The 18,262-nt window shown below is 36.5% G+C and overlaps 2 protein-coding genes across 3 annotated transcripts in view; both read left to right on the forward strand.

The window, feature by feature from the left end:
* Positions 1–18,262, forward strand: part of LOC134824178 (uncharacterized) — an 85,067-nt gene that overhangs the window by 7,282 nt on the left and 59,523 nt on the right. The gene's annotated exons all lie outside the window — the stretch shown is intronic.
* LOC134824171 (solute carrier family 4 member 11-like) overlaps positions 3,766–18,262 on the forward strand; it is a 54,922-nt gene continuing 40,425 nt past the window's right edge. For both annotated transcript variants that reach the window (XM_063835917.1, XM_063835915.1), the window contains exons 1-4: positions 3,766–3,894; positions 4,999–5,213; positions 8,060–8,130; positions 8,342–8,412. In XM_063835917.1, coding sequence (XP_063691987.1) covers positions 3,825–3,894; positions 4,999–5,213; positions 8,060–8,130; positions 8,342–8,412 — 427 coding nt within the window. In that variant the 5' untranslated portion in view covers positions 3,766–3,824. The remainder of the gene's footprint in view (positions 3,895–4,998; positions 5,214–8,059; positions 8,131–8,341; positions 8,413–18,262) is intronic.

Below are 18,262 nucleotides of genomic sequence, written 5' to 3' on the forward strand. Positions count from 1 at the left end.
TTTGGGGGTTTTTGAGACATCAACGTGATATGTTAATTAATAATTTGACGGCAACAGAAGCTTTTTTAAATATGTTTAAATATAGTCTTTAGCTGTGCGTGCAGTTCTTCTTAAGATCTTTAATTGTTGCAATAAGCACGTTTTCATGCTTCTCAGAGAGATGCATGAAATTGAAATATAAGCGGCTTATGCGGTAGTACAGAGTGCGGAAAATAAAGACAGGCGTGATTTTTGGAGTATGTGGACTCAAGACGAAATAAAGTCTAAAGTGTTGTATGGATATATTTTATGTGTTGCATGCATATAATATTAATTTGATTGATCCTGGTTTCTTAAGAAACCAAATTTCTTTCCATTGTCTTATTTTAAGTTTAACATCGCTGTGTTTCAGTATTTTTATTTCGTGCTGATTTCGTAGCAACGCTGATTTATAGCCGTTGAAGCTATGTCACCAACTGTAAACATATCTTCTACTCTCACTCCACCTCCAGGTAACCTAATAGTCAATGTTATTTTATTTCCATAGTAGGATTATAAAAAGTTAGATTATTTCCGCCAAAATCTGAGTTACAATATACGGAAAACTAACACTTTTATTAAACAATTTTATCAAAGCACCTGTAAATCAGCTCATGATGATGAATCATTCTACGCTGGAATATTGTACGTAACTTACACGAGTTTAACACGTTATTCGAATGAGTTTTTCGCAGATAACTCTCTAGGGAAGTATTTTAACCATACGTCATCTGGGTGATTCGGAATCAGCGTCCAAACATACATCGATCTGAGTTGGTTGTACAACTGCCAGGGGCCTTTTAGAAAAATTTTGAAGTTCCAGTTTTCACAGTGATTCATCACGCTTGGCTCCATATCGAAATTCGAGGGTGAGCACATCCGATCACTATTATATGTTAATCGAGTTGTTGCCTGTTTCTCTGTACGGGAAAAGCTCTTTAATAGTAAACGACCATACCGTTATATTAACTTTATATTAACTTTAAGTGTAATCGATCTAGCAAAAAACCAAAATTGTCCACTCTGCCTTCCCACAGTGTTGTATCAAATATTGTTGGATTTGGATTTTGTTGTACTGATATTTGTAGCAACCCTGAATTGCCGGTGAAGTTATGCCTCCAACCATTCACTCATCATCACCCCTTTCTCTGCCTTCAGGTAAACAGTTAAATCAGTCAGTGGCTGTTTATATTCCGATCTAGGATTCAGATAATCTGTATCGTTATTTTCATATACTGAATCAGATGCTACAGGGTTACCATTTTGAATTGACCTATGATATCAGCATTGTTGATCAACAGAACTATGAATTAAAATACAAATTAGACTTACGAAGAGGGCGTCTAAATTAATTTTGGGGGCCAATCTAAAGTTTTAAACTGATTATGGTACAGTGGCGTAACGAAGGGCCCCGCTGACCCCGCTGTGTGGTAGGGCGCCATCTTAGAGTTATAGAGAGGTGCCAAATCGTTGATTGAATGTGGGACAATTTTGAAAAACTTAACTGCAGTACTCCGCGTTTTGCTCTAGAAGCACGTTCTTTTAGAGATTTTACCGGCGTGACCTCTAAAATCACCTAATTTGTCTAATTTTACGGAGGGGCGCTAAAAGGGGAGGGGTGCTTTTTCGGCGGGGGGGGGGGTGGGGGCGCCGACATGCAACGTTATGCCACTGGGACCGATTTAAAGTTTTAAAATCTAAACTGACTTATATGGTATCCGAATTCCCATATACCTTACAGCCACATTACATTCTGAACCAATTAAATCGTCAGCAATGAAATGAACTTTGGTTCATGGGTTGAAATTCTTCTTATTTAATTCTTTAAAATTCTTTTAAAGAATTACAATAAAAAATCCGACTATTCCATAATTCCTTCTCATTACATGGTTATACATTCATTTGCGCTTAGTTAACTGCAGTGGAGTAAATAGAAAATCTTATGAATGAACCTTCAGTATTAACGTATGTAGTGGAAATACCTGTTTATCACGCGTTGGAACTCTTGTAACAGCTGCATATAAAGACATTATAATGTAGCAGCTTTATAAGGGATAATCGTTTAAACGCGTGTTTCATGTAAGTCGTCAGGGAGAAATTGCGATTTTTCGTATACATTTGTATTGATCCGTATTCCGTATGTATTGATCCTCATTTGTGTGTACGATCAGTGAACACTAATTTCTTTCTTTTCTTAATTCGAGTATAGTCGGTCTTTTGAGACATGATGTCGTTGTTGTTGTCATCTATTAATACATGCAATTGTTACCCGACAGTTGGAACCAGTGATGATGTAAGTAATAATGTTTGTCAGACTTTTGGTGCTTCTGCTGAAGACGTAAATAAGTAATAATATCAAGGTTTTTAGAAATTCAGTACTTGAACTTCTGCTAAAGTCGTAAATTGGCCGTCTTGGAAGAGCAGAATAACCTGAAATATGTACGTCCTGTATTTGGTAGCTAATTCTCAGATCGACAGCTAAAGTATAATATAAGCACAAAGATAATATATGTACCAGAGAAATTAGTGATAATTGACAAGTAAGCTGATATGCCAATAATATTTTGAGGTTATCTGTGTATTTATGCACTTCAGCCTCTTGCTATTTAAGCTTATATGATTACGTCATGCACAGTTTATATCGAGTCTCGTTTGATGATTATTTCAAGGAAATTTCTGATTTTTTTCTGAATAGACTCAGTGGTGACCATTTTAAAATGAAAGTTGTAACATTATCATCTCTAAGTCTACTTGTCTATTCAGAAAAACATCAGACATTTTATTAAAAGTATTGAGACAATATTACATATGAGTATTGCTGAAAGCACAGTGTAAGGCCTACACGGACCTACATATATAATATATATGATATATATTAAAATATGTGTGTGTGCTTGTCATTGACGAAATTTTTTGTTAGGTTGCACAATGCCGCAGATAGAAATGATCTATTAAGCTTAACAGTTACTGTGTATCGGTATTATATTTGTTAGTTAGATTACAAGTGCAAATGATTGAATTTTATCGCTATACGATCATTTGATCTGGAAGTTTATCTGCTGGATCTATAAAATTTGAAAAACGTTATTTACTCCGAATTTCAAATCCCATCATTTAACCATGGCATAATCTCACAAAAAATGTTTTTTATAGTGGTGAACGGAAAGCGTGCATGATTTTAAACATACAGTTTTGACACTGTTTGAACCGCGTGAAATACCACCGCTTATATGTAGTTTTTTCTAGTTCAAGTTAGGAAATTGTGAGTCCCTGATAAAATGGTATTTCCCTCAATAGGTGATACCGAGATTTTGAGGTTTAGAAGACGTAAAACTCGTTTAAATGGGTTTACGAAATGCCATGGTAAAAAAACCGTACTACCATAAATATCCTCAGTACATGATAATAAAAGTAACAAACGGCGATCAATTCTACATAATATATATGTATAGTCTCATGTCTATTGCCATTAGGGCCTCGCTCCTCGTGATCTCTCAGCTGCATCAACTTCCTCTTATCTCCTCTTATCTCCTCGTCATCGTTCCCGGTCCTTTCATACTCGCCGTCTCTCCATTGTCACATGGTTGTCGGTTGACAATACCCTACCATAGAAGTTGCTGTGTATCACCACCGGATCTTAACTCCATTATATGTGTTAAACTAATTTCTTCCTTGGAAATCCAAGATAATTTACTGCAATACTGGGCAGCTGTTTGCAATGAGATTATGCTGTCTCTTATTTACTTTAGTTGTTGCCACGTACTCGGCTTTGTAAATTTTAGTTTTGTGAAGACACACAAAGACCAATGAACGGCAGGAACATAGGAGATCTCAGCATGAAATTGGTGGATGTGGATTGGTCACTATCACCTGCAGGTTCTTTTCACTTATCTCTCCTTAATTTAGTTTTTGACATTGATAATGATAAGTAATCCTTTGAGAGGCATAACGTGCGGTTATTGATCCATATACTTGGTATTTAGTATAATAACTGTCTCTCTTATTTTTGAAACTATTGGCCATGGCAAATTTAATTAAGAGAGGAAAATATAGGGATGAATTTTTTCGCCAAGTTTTCTAAGCCTGTTCAATAAATTTATTTATTAATTCTCGTCTGACAGATCTCTACCGTTACAAAATTCACTATTATCAAGCTCTTCGTAACGCATTTCTCCAGTGAATTTTGACTCGATTGTAATCGACCTCTAATTCTCTAATTCTTACTTTCTTAACGGTATAGCAATAACCACATTGAATATATTGAATATATTGAAAATTTCAACGACGATTTTATGTTATTTTTAGCCATGAATAATAAATATCTGTCTGAATATATGAGCATAATATATGATCAGTTTGAGAAAAATAGCCTTTTAAAATTAATGTAATTAAATGAAAAGTTAACTTTCTCATGGCCACATACAGAAAATTCAAAATTTTGAATTTCCTACGCAGACCAATATTTCCTCCAAAATCCAAAAAAATTGTTCTCAGATTATCTGCGCTCCTGGCTCCCCTTATCAAGTGCTTCTTATCAGAATTCAGAGGTACATTGGATGACTACCTACCGTGCTACTGTCATCAGTAATTGCATACTGAAAACCTCATGTACATGTCCCTATCCAATCGACGAGTCATTATCACTTTATCAAGCCATCATAAAGTAGTTGCCCTGAGGGAGGGTGTTGACTCACGTGACCTCACCGAGTGTCACGTGACCTCAACTTTATATACCAGGGTTCTGTATTATTAGAAGTCTTTTTAGTTCACCACCATTGATTACAGTTACCCTGTTGTTTTACTTGTCGAATCTAAGTCACGTTGGATGGTTAAAAATCAGAAATGTGGAGAATACGGCGAGTCATAGTGAAACGAAGAATCAAAATTTTAAATTTCTGGAAGATGGAATATTTGTGACATCAATATTTGCATAAAATTGTAGACAATACTTTCTTATTTTATCCCTTAATTCCCTTGCAGCTTTGGACATAGAAGAAGGAAACCTGGACCATGGCGGCGGTGGAAACGCGGAAACAGTACTTTTTACAAACCCACTGACAGCGAACTCAAAGAACCCTGATCTTGAAGCAGCGGAGGATTTGAACGAGACAACGGTTATCAGTAACGGAGTACACGGAGGTAACGGAGTACACGCAGATAACGGGCCACAGTCTGACGTTGGGATCGTTCTTACGGTAAGTTATCAGCTAGTAGTTTGTTTGGAGTATATATGTACCATAATTCATACAACCGTACAAAATTTTTGGAAGTTCTGTCCTCTTGGTTGGGTTGAACCATTAACGTAGTATGGGATAGTTAGGAATCACACAATTCTATAATATATAATATGCAACAGCAATGAGTGATTGAGAGTTCTATTAGCTAATTGAAAAGTTTGAGGGCTGTAGAGTTAGTGATCTAGAGAGTTAGAGAGTTAGAGAGTTCCTAGTTGGTGAGTTAGAGATCTAGAGAGTTAGGGAGTTAAGCAGTTTGATAGTGAAGCAGTTAGAGAGTTAAGCAGTTAGAGGGTTAAGCAGTTAGAGAATTAAGCAGTTAGAGAGTTAAACAGTTAGAGAGTTAATCAGTTAGAGAGTTAAGCAGTTAGCGAGTTAAGCAGTTGGAGAGTTAAGCAGTTAGAGAGTTAAGCAGTTAGAGAGTTAAGCAGTTCAGAGGGTTAGAGCACTCACTTCACACCACGTGGAAAGTAACATTACGTTTATTAGAAACTGCCCGGTCGATGCTAATTCATTAATTTCATAACACTATTAAATGTATGTACAGTCTGGAAGTAAATATGTACCACACTATTAACTATTAAGTCTATATCCTTATATCTGACCTAACCTAATAGATTACTATACCTAAATTCAACTCTACCGTCCGTGGTTCAGTACAGCACAGCACTTATTTCATTCATAACATTTTCTTGCTCTCTTATCACTACGCTATCTTGCTCTTTTGAAAAATAAGTGATTTGTGCATCATCACCGTGTTACTTGACCATGCCCGGCCGGGATATACTGATACAAGATGTGCAAGTTCTAGAAGACTGAAGAAGTGAGAAAACTTTTTTTGTTGTTCGTATCTGGTCTCTTCAAGACTTCAGTTCGCCTCTACTCGTGATCGTGCTATAGTATACTTTCTTTCTTACGAACGAATGATTTATTAATGGTTCCCTTTGTGCTGATAAGTGCCCTAAATTATAAGTTCCTATAACTCCCTTTCTTCCTAGGATGAGATATTATCAGAAGCCCTGTTTTTCTATATTAAAGGCCTCTTGCTAGAGGATGAGATATTATCAGAAGCCCTGTTTTTCTATATTAAAGGCTTCTGACTAGAGGATGAGATATTATCAGAAACCCTGTTTTCTGTATTAAAGGCCTCTTGCTAGAGGATGAATTATTATCAGAAACCCTGTTTTCTATACTAAAGGTCTCTTGCTAGAGGATGAATTATTATCAGAAACCCTGTTTTCTATACTAAAGGTCTATTGCTAGAGGATGAATTATTATCAGAAACCCTGATTTCTATTTAAAAGGCCTCTTATACTAGAGGATGAGATATTATCAGAAACCCTGATTTCTATATTAAAGGTCTATTGCTAGAGGATGAGATATTATCAGAAACCCTGTTTTCTGTATTAAAGGCCTCTTACTAGAGGATGAATTATTATCAGAAACCCTTATTTCTATTTAAAAGGCCTCTTATACTAGAGGATGAGATATTATCAGAAACCCTGATTTCTATATTAAAGGACTCTGACTAGATGATGAGATATTATCAGAAACCCTGTTTTCTATATTAAAGGCCTTTTGCTAGAGGATGAGATATTATCAGAAACCCTGATTTCTATTTAAAAGGCCTCTTATACTAGAGGATGAGATATTATCGGAAATCCTTTTTTCTATTTAAAAGGCCTCTTACTAGAGGATGAGATATTATCAGAAACCCTGATTTCTATATTAAAGGCCTCTTGCTAGAGGATGAGATATTATCAGAAACCCTGATTTCTATTTAAAAGGCCTCTTATACTAGAGGATGAGATATTATCGGAAATCTTTTTTTCTATTTAAAAGGCCTCTTACTAGAGGATGAGATATTATCAGAAACCCTGATTTCTATTTAAAAGGCCTCTTATACTAGAGGATGAGATATTATAAGAAACCCTGATTTCTATATTAAAGGCTTCTGACTAGAGGATGAGATATTATCAGAAACCCTGATTTCTATTTAAAAGGCCTCTTATACTAGAGGATGAGATATTATCAGAAACCCTGATTTCTATATTAAAGGCCTCTTACTAGAGGATGAATTATTATCAGAAACCCTGATTTCTATTTAAAAGGCCTCTTATACTAGAGGATGAGATATTATCAGAAACCCTGATTTCTATTTAAAAGGCCTCTTACTAGAGGATGAGATATTATCAGAAACCCTGATTTCTATTTAAAAGGCCTCTTATACTAGAGGATGAGATATTATCGGAAATCTTTTTTTCTATTTAAAAGGCCTCTTACTAGAGGATTAGATATTATCAGAAACCCTGATTTCTATTTAAAAGGCCTCTTATACTAGAGGATGAGATATTATCAGAAATCCTTTTTTCTATTCAAAAGGCCTCTGACTAGAGGATGAGATATTATCAGAAACCCTGTTTTCTATTTAAAAGGCCAATTCTGAAAGCCTGTTTTCTATTTAAAAGGTCAAGATTCTGAAAGTTAGAATAGAACCAAAACTTAATTCATGTGCCTTTTCTCAAACATGAGTTCCATTAAAAAATCCTGGATTTTATTTTTGGCCGATTAAGCCGCTAAGCTAGTTGAAATTCTTAGCTAGCTAGTGGCGCAGGACAGGTAAGCGGCTGAAACCTCTAGAGCTTACCAATCGCTAACTCCTTCATTTATTAAATATATTATTTTATTTGAGATCTGAATAAAGTTACTGTAATATTCCAAATTATATTTAAATGTTCAAATGTTTATTCTAACTATACATACATATTACATATATGTATTTACTCATGCAAATACCACTTTCACAGGAGAAATACCCTGACTATTCAGAAAAGTCCCCTGAAAAGCAACAAGAAACTTATCAGAACACTTCCATTCAGTAAGTTTTTATTTCATAGCAGATAATTTGTTAATTTTTATACTTATTAGGATTAATTGTTTTAATTCCCTGCGCTTTTGTCTTTTATTTTTTCCAAAAAACTGCGAAAAAGCATGGTAAATTGAACAGCTCTTTATCTTGCGAATTAACTATTTTAATAATGTTCTGTTTCTCAAACTTTATCAAATAATTTACAATCTTTTCATTTCAGCGTTTGGTCACCTTCATCAGAGATCGCCATCAACAAATCCACCGTGAATCTGATCGAAAAATCTAAAACAGGTACCTATAGTTATATGCAATATGCATGTGGTTGTACTTTAATTACATATTACATGCACTCTGTTGAGATTATATTACACATTTTTCACACCCCTATGTCACGAAATTTGCACTTTCGGTCCGTCGTGACTGTATGCTGTCACGATTTGTTATCAGGTTGAAACAGAAATGAAGTTGGTACTTGGTTGATTAATTTCAGCCCACATAAGATTTTCGCAATATTTTGAAACAGTCTGAAACTTCACACGAAACCCGTGTTAATAAAATTCTTTTGCCTTGTTTATTTAAGTTTAACTTGTTCCTCTAACGACCAGAACTGTCAACTTAATGATCGCTGACACGTGCCAAACACGTGCCAAACATTTGTGCCATTTTCTAATACTAATTTATTTAATCTTAATTCCTAGACCCTGCATAAATTGGTTGCAGCAAAACGATTTCTTCGAATAATACCTGTGTGTAGATATTAATTCACCGGAGGGCCTTTTAGTTGACATTATGTTATCTTTAGTAATTGCATATTGATAACTCCATTTATAACGTTCCCCCTTTCAGTTGACGTATCATGCTATCATTGCGTGTTCTTGTATTTCCCTTTAGGGAGGATATTTGTGAAGGCCTTTATCACGCGAACTGAATTATATAAACCTGAATTATATAACCCCCCCCCCCCCCCCCAACCTGTGCTATAAGTAAGTTCTATTCGGGCTTTCGTCCGTTCTCCACAATTGACATTGATTACTTTCTTACTTTAACTGGTTATTTCATTTGTACCCACCTAATTTATCTGGAGGCCACGGTTTTGAACTTTAAATGTTACTTTTTAACACTCCCGACCTAATATGTGCTCAACTCTGGATTCAGAGGCAACATATAAGTGCGATGGGTGCGGAATCGCACTATTGACCTAAATATACTGCACTTTTTCGCACTATGGGCCGTTATTCGTTTAATAATTGTATTATATATAAATTATGAGGCAAGAGAAACGCCATCTCAGAACACGCGAGGAGGATTAGGACCCCCGTACAACATTAAATCAATTCATTCTGTAACGTCCTCAATAAATGTAAAAGATTTCTTAGTGTTTTAATTAGTTTACGCTGTCCAATCTAACGTGAGAGTACCTACCTAAAGGCTAAAAATTAGGCAAATTGTTCAGCTTAATTTTTTCTTCTCTAAATTTGCCGCACATAGAACAGTTTTATTGTTAAGGAAGGTGCGGAATCGCACTATTTGCAAAATATTACTATTATTATTTGGTTAATATCACCGCTGTTGGATCAACTGCAGTCAGCACGTGATTGTGTCTGTAAACTCTGGATTGGAGTAACTTTATTTTTAGTTTGATAGCTTCTAGTAATATGGAACCTACTGCAAAAATCTGTTAACGCTATCGAAGATCTCTCAGCATATCCAAGCCATCTTTAGGACTGTTTCTCGACAAATTTCCTGAAAATCCCCCAATGACAGGCTACACTGCTGTCTGCAGCAACCCTCGTATAATAAACCGGAGCCTCCAGTGGAGAGAGGTATACGTGATGTATGATCATAATTGCCCTGATCACCTTCCAGCTAAACCTCATCAAGGTATCAAATTAAGTAAGTTAGTAATCTTATTAACCGGAAATAGGGGGTAAAATGTTTATGGAGTAAGAAGGGGTATTACCTTACCAGAAATAATTGTCACGGACAACTAGTCTTTCATGGACTAAATTTTTCACGGACATAATTATTCACGCTCATGACCGCCCAAAAATGTACAAAAAATTGTGAAACTTTGGTGATTTTTTAATAAATGTTTTACTCTTTTTCTGAACTCTAGAATGTGACTGAGGAGTGATTATATTTGTACTAGTATACTAATAAACTAATATAGTAATCGGCTACACACATATCTACGCATATGGAGGGACACACTCACTAAAATTAATGGAAATAATTACCGGACTTTATTATTCACGGACCTTGATGCCACAGACAGTATTTTCACGGCCTTAATTATTCACGCTAAGGTCTTCAGCGTGAAAGTAATGTCCGTGATAATTATGACCGATAAGGTATATAATATTATATACATATTTATATTATATAGATATTATATAATCTGGTGGGGTTCTGACTTCTGATGGGATTCCAATTGATTCCAATTTTCCCGAGATTGGGCGTTTCAGTTTGATTCATATTTGATACAAGAGAAACGCCATTTTCGGACGTGAGGAGAGTTAGGACTCCTCCAACTACATTAAATCAATTCCTTCTGTAACGTCCTCAATAAATGTAATAGATTTTCGATGTTGTAATTTATAGTTTAAAACTAATCGTACCGTATCCCCTCGAGAATTTGAGAAGATGTTTTAAAACTTCAAAACCATCATCTACTCAGATTAACATCTCAATATATTAACATTATGTTCAAATCAGAAACCTCACGTAGTCTCACAACCAATATTTCAATTGTTGCTGCATCATCACTCCATACTCCAACATCTCAACATATTAACATTATGTTAAAATTAGAACCTAACCTGACGTAGTCTTACAACCAATATTTCAATTGTTGCTGCATCATCCAAACTCTAACTTATTCGTTGTCATGAAGGATGATGCAACCACTGCTGTACCATTACAGTTCACGCTTTAGAAATATAACGTCAGATAAATTACTGATTTACATTTTGTTTTAAGTCAGTGTGTAGGCGTTGAATTCATTATGAATCTATTTCCCTTTTTCTAACCATTCTTGTACTTTCGTCTTTTACTGTGCTTGAAAATTATCTCTTTTGCTAATTGAATTGAGTCCTATCTTCTATCTGCACAAAATTTAATATTGCCGTATTTTACAGCAGAGGCGTACGCCTCTGCTGTAAAATATTTCACCCTCCGGTTTGTTCTCCCTCCGGGTGTGACGTCATGTCTGTGTGACGTCATGTCTGTGCTCCCGCCACAATTGGCTCGGTAGTGTGATAATACAGTACATATTTGCACGGCATATGAACATTTCTTGATACTTCTTGCATTTCTATTTTATTGCCAATATGCATTATGCATTGTAACAATTTAACAAACGTTGCTATAGCTTTGCTAATTAAAATTGTATTATTGTATTGCTGCTTAATAAACATTTTATATCACTTATATGTTTTAAACAACCCCTCCACTCTCCAGGCTTGTCCTGCTTTTTTTTAGTTATCAGTGTAATTCTCAGCTCTTTATGATCATCATGCTTTCTAGTCAATAATTTGAAGTGTCTGCCTGGTGGTAGCTGCGCCCCTGACCCTGGTCCCTGGCCACTTATCGTACATCAAATTAGATATGAAAATTATCATCAACTTGCACGAATGAATAACGGCTTGATCACCAAAGCGTTTTAGAAATAAACGAGTGGTTACCAAACTGTTATCAGCAAAGTTTAATTAGTTAATTAGTCACACAAGCCTCTGGAGTCTGGAATGCGGTCAACGCAATTTTCCCGCGCCTTTTTCAAACCAATTTTCATGGGAGGAGCTCCAGTCTTGAAACTCTGGACCCATCTTCACCTTAAGTTAACAGCATCCTATTACGGCCCTGAGAAGATTTTAAAACTAGCCACTGGAACTGGAACTTCCGACGTCATGAACTATTACATTATTCCCCAGCCGTTGCGCATATAACATGTTTCCATGAAAAACTAATTACCTTAAAGCAGGATATTCATGCATATACTGTTATTTCATATCTGTATATACTGTATATTCATATACTGTTATTTACAGGATATTATAATTCATATACTGATGGGACAGATTTTAGCCTTTGGATTTAATTTGAAGGGGAGTTCGGGCTGTAAAATTGTAATGGAAGTACGTGATCATTATATGTGACGTAAAAAATAACATAATATTATTATATATCATACCATGGGGTGGCAAGTCCCCATACATCGTGGTCCGATAGTTTCATTGCGTCTTAATATATTCGCATATATTTGTATATTGCTATTTTTATCAGAATAATCTCGCATATTTTTGAGGATCTCTTTCCTCTTTTATCGTTTTCGTTTTAGAGTTTTGCGGCTGATCACTGATCATACCTGTTTGTCCTTTCTTGGAATGTGATTTTAACATATTATATCATAAAATATATTATATTATAATACCTTACAAGACATATTTATAACGTACGAAATGTGGCGGTTTTCCGAAAATTTCGCCATATTTTCGGACCGCCAAAATTTCGGTCGTCGTAATAGAATCCGTCGCATTATCTTTAAGCTTATTTCAATGACTGTGCCTTCACTGCTTTATTTTGTTTCTAAAAAGTAATATCAAGTAAAATAAATAAATAAATTCTGGCATCTTGGGACAAATTATCACCACACCAATGACGAATTGAATGTCACGCAATACAGTTTAAATTTGCATTAAAATACATGTATGTGCTAACATGAAAGTCTTACAGTCTTAATACAGACTAAGTTTGAACATGATTTTACCGAATTTCAGAAATTTCCTTACTGCTTACTGTCACAAAAAATGATGAAAAATACCCTTATTTTCTGTGACGTCCGAAATTTGACGGTTTTTGTTCAATTTCGCCATATTTTCGGACCGCCAAAATTTCGGTCGTCGCAAATTGGTCCGCCACAAAAAAGTCTTGTAAGGTATGTGATTTTAGGATTCGTCAGTTTAGTTAATTTGATTTCAGTAGTTCATGGTAGTAGTTGATACGTTATTTGACCGAACGTTATTTGACCGAACGTTATTTGACCGGACATTGCGTGAACGGACATAATTTGAACGGACATTGAAATGTACGCTCAAAGGCATTCAAACCATTACAAATCCGGATTTTTTGTGGGATTTTTTTTCAATTTTAACAGGTAAATTTTCGATGGATTTGTAATATTGTTATCGCAACGCCAATAAGCTGATAGCATGTGACACGTCACCAGATCAGGATTGTAAATCACAATGCTTCGAAAACGCTAATAAATAAAGGGTAATGCTTTTATGACACCGTGGTTATCGTGAAAAGATAATAATGAAGGTATAATGATTGTCTTACGCTTTTGAAAGAACATGATTGAAAGTTGGCATTATGCCACCATAGTGGCGCTATGCCTTTAGTGCCGCGACAGTTCCACCATAGTGCCACGAGAGTGCCACGAGAGTGCCTCGACAGTGCCACGAGAGTGCCTCGAAAGTGCCTCGACAGTGCCACGACAGTGCCTCGACAGTGACACGACAGTGCCACGACAGTGCCACGACAGTGCCACGACAGTGCCACGACAGTGCCACGACAGTGCCACGACAGTGCCACGACAGTGCCACAATAGTGCCAAGACAGTGCCGCAACAGTGCCACGATAGTACCACGACAGTGCCACGACAGTGCCGCAACAGTGCCACGATAGTGCCACGATAGTGCCACGACAGTGCCACGACAGTGCCACGACAGTGCCACGACAGTGCCACGACAGTGCCACGGCAGTGCCACGACAGTGCCACAACAGTGCCACGACAGTGCCACGACAGTGCCACGACAGTGCCACGACAGTGCCACGACAGTGCAGTCGGGATCCGGATGTATGACCATATCCTGGACAATGGGTTTGTAGTGGAATACTTTTGGGAACAAATTTCAAAAAATGTGACGTGCCTGGTGATTAATGTGATTTCCGTGTTCAGATCCACATATTTTCCCTGCTACTTATAGTAGGGTGAATATTCATACTATATAGGGCCAGGGCGAATACCTATTAATATTCGCCGAATACCTTACGAGACGAATTTAAATATGTCTCGTAAGGTAGGTGGTTTCGCCGAATAGGTAATAGCTCTGCCACTACGTATTCGATTTATGTTATTCAAGAATAATATAAATTATAAATGCAGTATCAAGCGGTTAAAATTGAGAAGGATTGCCAGGGTGGCAAGTCCCCATACATCGCGATCGTGGTCCGATATTTCATTGCGTCTTAATATATTCGCGTATATTTTTATATTGCTATTTTCATCAGGATGATCTCGCATATTTTTGAGGATCTCTTTCCTCTTATCGTTTTCTTTTTAGAGTTTTGCAGCTGATCACTGATCATACCTGTTTGTCCTTTCTTGGAATGTGATTTTAACATATATCATAAAGTATATTATATTATATGTGATTTTAGGATTCGTCAGTTAATCTGATTTCAGTAGTTCATGGTCGTAGTTGATACGTTATTTGACCGAATGTTATTTGACCGGACATTGCGTGAACGGACATAATTTGAACGGACATTGCAATGTACGCTCAAAGGCATTCAAACCATAAAAAATCCGGATTTTTTGTGGGATTTCTTTTTAATATAATAATATAATTTTAACAGGTAAATTTTCGATGGATTTTTAATACAGCAAGCAAGAAAAGCAGTAAAAATGCCTCGACAGTGGCTTGACAGTGGCACTACAAACCATGAGGGTTTGTAGTGGAATACTTTTGGGAACAAATTTCAAAAAATGTGACGTGCCTGGTAAATTAACCGTTATAAATGTGATTTCCGTGTTCAGATCCACATATTTTCCCTGTTACTTATAGTCGGGTGAATACTCATACTAGGGCCAGGGCGAATACCTATTAATATTCGCCGAATACCTTACGAGACATATTTAAATATGTCTCGTAAGGTAGGTGGGCGCAACCCTAAATCCGTGGTTCCGCCGAATAGGTAGTAGCAGTTAGCACTGCCACTACATATTCAATTTATGTTATTCAAGAATACCATAAATTATAAATGCAGTATCAAGCGGTTAAAATTAAGAAGGGTTGCCAGCTCAGTACTAGTATGGGTTTTAACCGCTTTACCGCTCTAAGCAAGAATAATATTGTCGTGTCTTCAAGTTTAACGTCATATTATAGTTATACTAATGAAATTATAGGAAACGAGAAAAATCTCATGCGTCAGCGAAATCAAACGGTACTTTTATGTCAGACCGCACTAGGTAATAAAGTTATGAACATAAGATATATCTATTTATTCAATATAATATATTTAAGTTAAATTTCAACTCTCAGCAATCAGTAATATCTTACAACGTCCTCTATTCAAAATTACAGTTTAAGTACATTAATTGAATAACTAACTATATCTGGCGAATAAGTTGTACTATAACTGAAATACTGTCCCTATAATTACTGAGAAGTGGGAGGCCATATTCTTCGGCTGGATAATAACTGCCCACCAGTTTAAACTCTTAAATCAACTGTGAAGTGGTAGACGGGGCAAACCACGTAAGTTTTGGTAATACAACAACAACAACTACATGGCGAACCTAGGAACGAGGGGCCGATCTCCTTTTCTTTTGCGGCGTGGCCACGGTCCTTTCGGTACAGATTTCCCTGTAGCATAGTCGGGACGCAACCCCAGGCCAAAGCACTCGTGTTATTTTCGGTAACACGACTCCTGTCCGACAGCACTTCTTTCTTGTGTTTGAAGTTATAACTCAAATTTGGCACATAGAATTTCACCAAAACTTGCCCAGATGATTCGTTTTAAAACTATCTGGAAAATTTCAAGAAAATCGTATGGTAGGATCCGACATAAACTATTGTCCGAAAAACCTAACTTTGGAGTCGGACAGAAGTCGCTGTCGGACACGATCAGTCGCCCAATAACTCGCACCTCTTATGAGAGCCACGACCATTCACACCAGGGTTTGGTGAGTGACGGCTGTACATCACTTTTGAGATATTGGCCCAATACTGAGATTCGAACTCACAACCTCAGCGCCAGTAGACAAGCGGGCTAACCAACTTAGCCACTCAGTTACTCAGTAATACACTTACTTTTAATTGTTTTTAATAACCAAAACACGGAGTATAGTTAGAAATTGTCTAACATGATCCAGTTATTAATTATCAAATCTTAATTCTGACCCCTCGGGCCTAGAAAATCGAAACCGAATCATGTCCCGGAAATGGAATATGGAGTGTAGTTAGAAATTGTTTAACATGAGTCCGGTAAGTCCGGTTATTAATGATTATAGATCAAATCTTAACATTTTGACCCCTCGAAACCGAATCATGTCCCACGTCTGCGTGAAATTTCACGGTAATCGCTTACTCAACGGATCAATTTAGGAGATTCGCCTTACGCTTTTTTGTTAATTAAAATGAAATAAATTGGGCTTGATTCCTGAAACTCGAAATACATAAGTAAACTGCTGAGGCGCACATTGCGGTGAAATTTGAAGTCAGACCACCTCTTTATACCTAATTAATCAATTTTTGGCTATGAGAAATAATTGTGTTCAGACTTCAGACAATATATTGCCTGAACAAATCTTCACCATCCGACATATTTTACATGTCTTAAATGTCATTAGGATGACTTATTGATCTCACTGATGAAATTATCTCCTAACTCTGTAGAAGCTTAATGTCAGTTCGATAGAAACATTGACTGTTTTTCAAGTGATCGGTTTCATTTTGATCCGCAATTTGTTCTGGACAGTTTTCTAGTCTTATCCATAGGATTGATTTCAAATAAATACTAAATTACTAAAGTCTTGTTCCAAAAAAATGTTCAAGATTTCTCACTTTCCGCCTTTACTGGTTTTCATCAATAAATGAGACGAAGATTTGTATTGCTGTAATTATTGTAGGAATTAGCCAGTTATAATTATATGTGATGTTGATCATTTTCTGGAAAAATAATTATCTAATTATTTAATTAAGTAATCATGTGGAAAAACTGAGGCTACAGTAAACAAATACTCGATCTTGCTAGAGTATTTGGAGTAGAATGAACAGATACTGTGGTACGGCACCAGTTTGTCGGGCACGTGGCAACCGAGTGATCACTTGATAGATAACGTGACCTATATTAGCCAGCGAGAAGGGCTGGATTTCATGCTCAAGCAAAAATATAGATTCACAATTCACATTCTTTTAGTTTGAGAGAACAGCAAGGGTTGGGTCAAGCTTGAAATATCACTGTAATCGTTGGAAATAAGAGGATTATCTATCGCAAGGGAATTACTTTTATAAAGGAATTGAACTTTTTGGAGTACTGTATGTGATTTATGAAATACAGTACTCAATAAGTATCGATAATCAAATCGTCACGTGACAAAAGTGCGCTGTCCAATAGCAGTTAGTTAAGCTGTCATGTGCCAACGACGAGAGTAACACGATGGTAGCAGCATGGCAGGATGCTCATTGGACAATGAAAACTTTGTGTCGGAAATAGATACAGTTTTTTGCCAATTTGACACGGTTAAAATGCACCAAATTTCAAAATGTTGGTCGGAAAATGTTCCCAAGACTGTTGTCCCAAACGAGTGCCTTCGACACTCGTTTGGTCAGGAGTTCTATAACTTACCTCATGGAGTCGGGTATGGCAAGTCCTTCGCCTCTTAGCGGGTGTCTTACCAACACTCAACATGTCGATAGGAAAGTCAGTAATGACCTGCCGCTCTTTAATAGCTCGCACATACTCTTGAACAGAGGGCTTGCAGCACCGCCGGGCAAATGTGAGGGCTGAATCCTTGTCCTTCTTCCGACATTCGTCGATATACGTCACTAATTGGTGACATGATCTACTACTTTAGATTTGTTTGGAGAGGCGAATCATACACAGTTTAGGCTCTTGAAATCTTCGATATACAAAATCATCTTGAGAGAACCTCCTGAATAGAATCAAGTTAGGCTCATATTTAGGTGAAACAAAACAGTCTTAAAAACAAGAATCCCAAAAATTTCATATGGATGGAAAAAATCTTTTATTGGGACACCAATCATTAATAAAAACATAAATACTGACAAGAATAAACAAAGGCTAATAAATAACACAACACAAATATCTAAACTTATCATCTTATAACTTTAAT

Source organism: Bolinopsis microptera, chromosome 12 (assembly GCF_026151205.1).
Source record: "Bolinopsis microptera isolate Bmic1 chromosome 12, MBARI_Bmic_1.0, whole genome shotgun sequence".
NCBI lineage: Eukaryota > Metazoa > Ctenophora > Tentaculata > Lobata > Bolinopsidae > Bolinopsis > Bolinopsis microptera.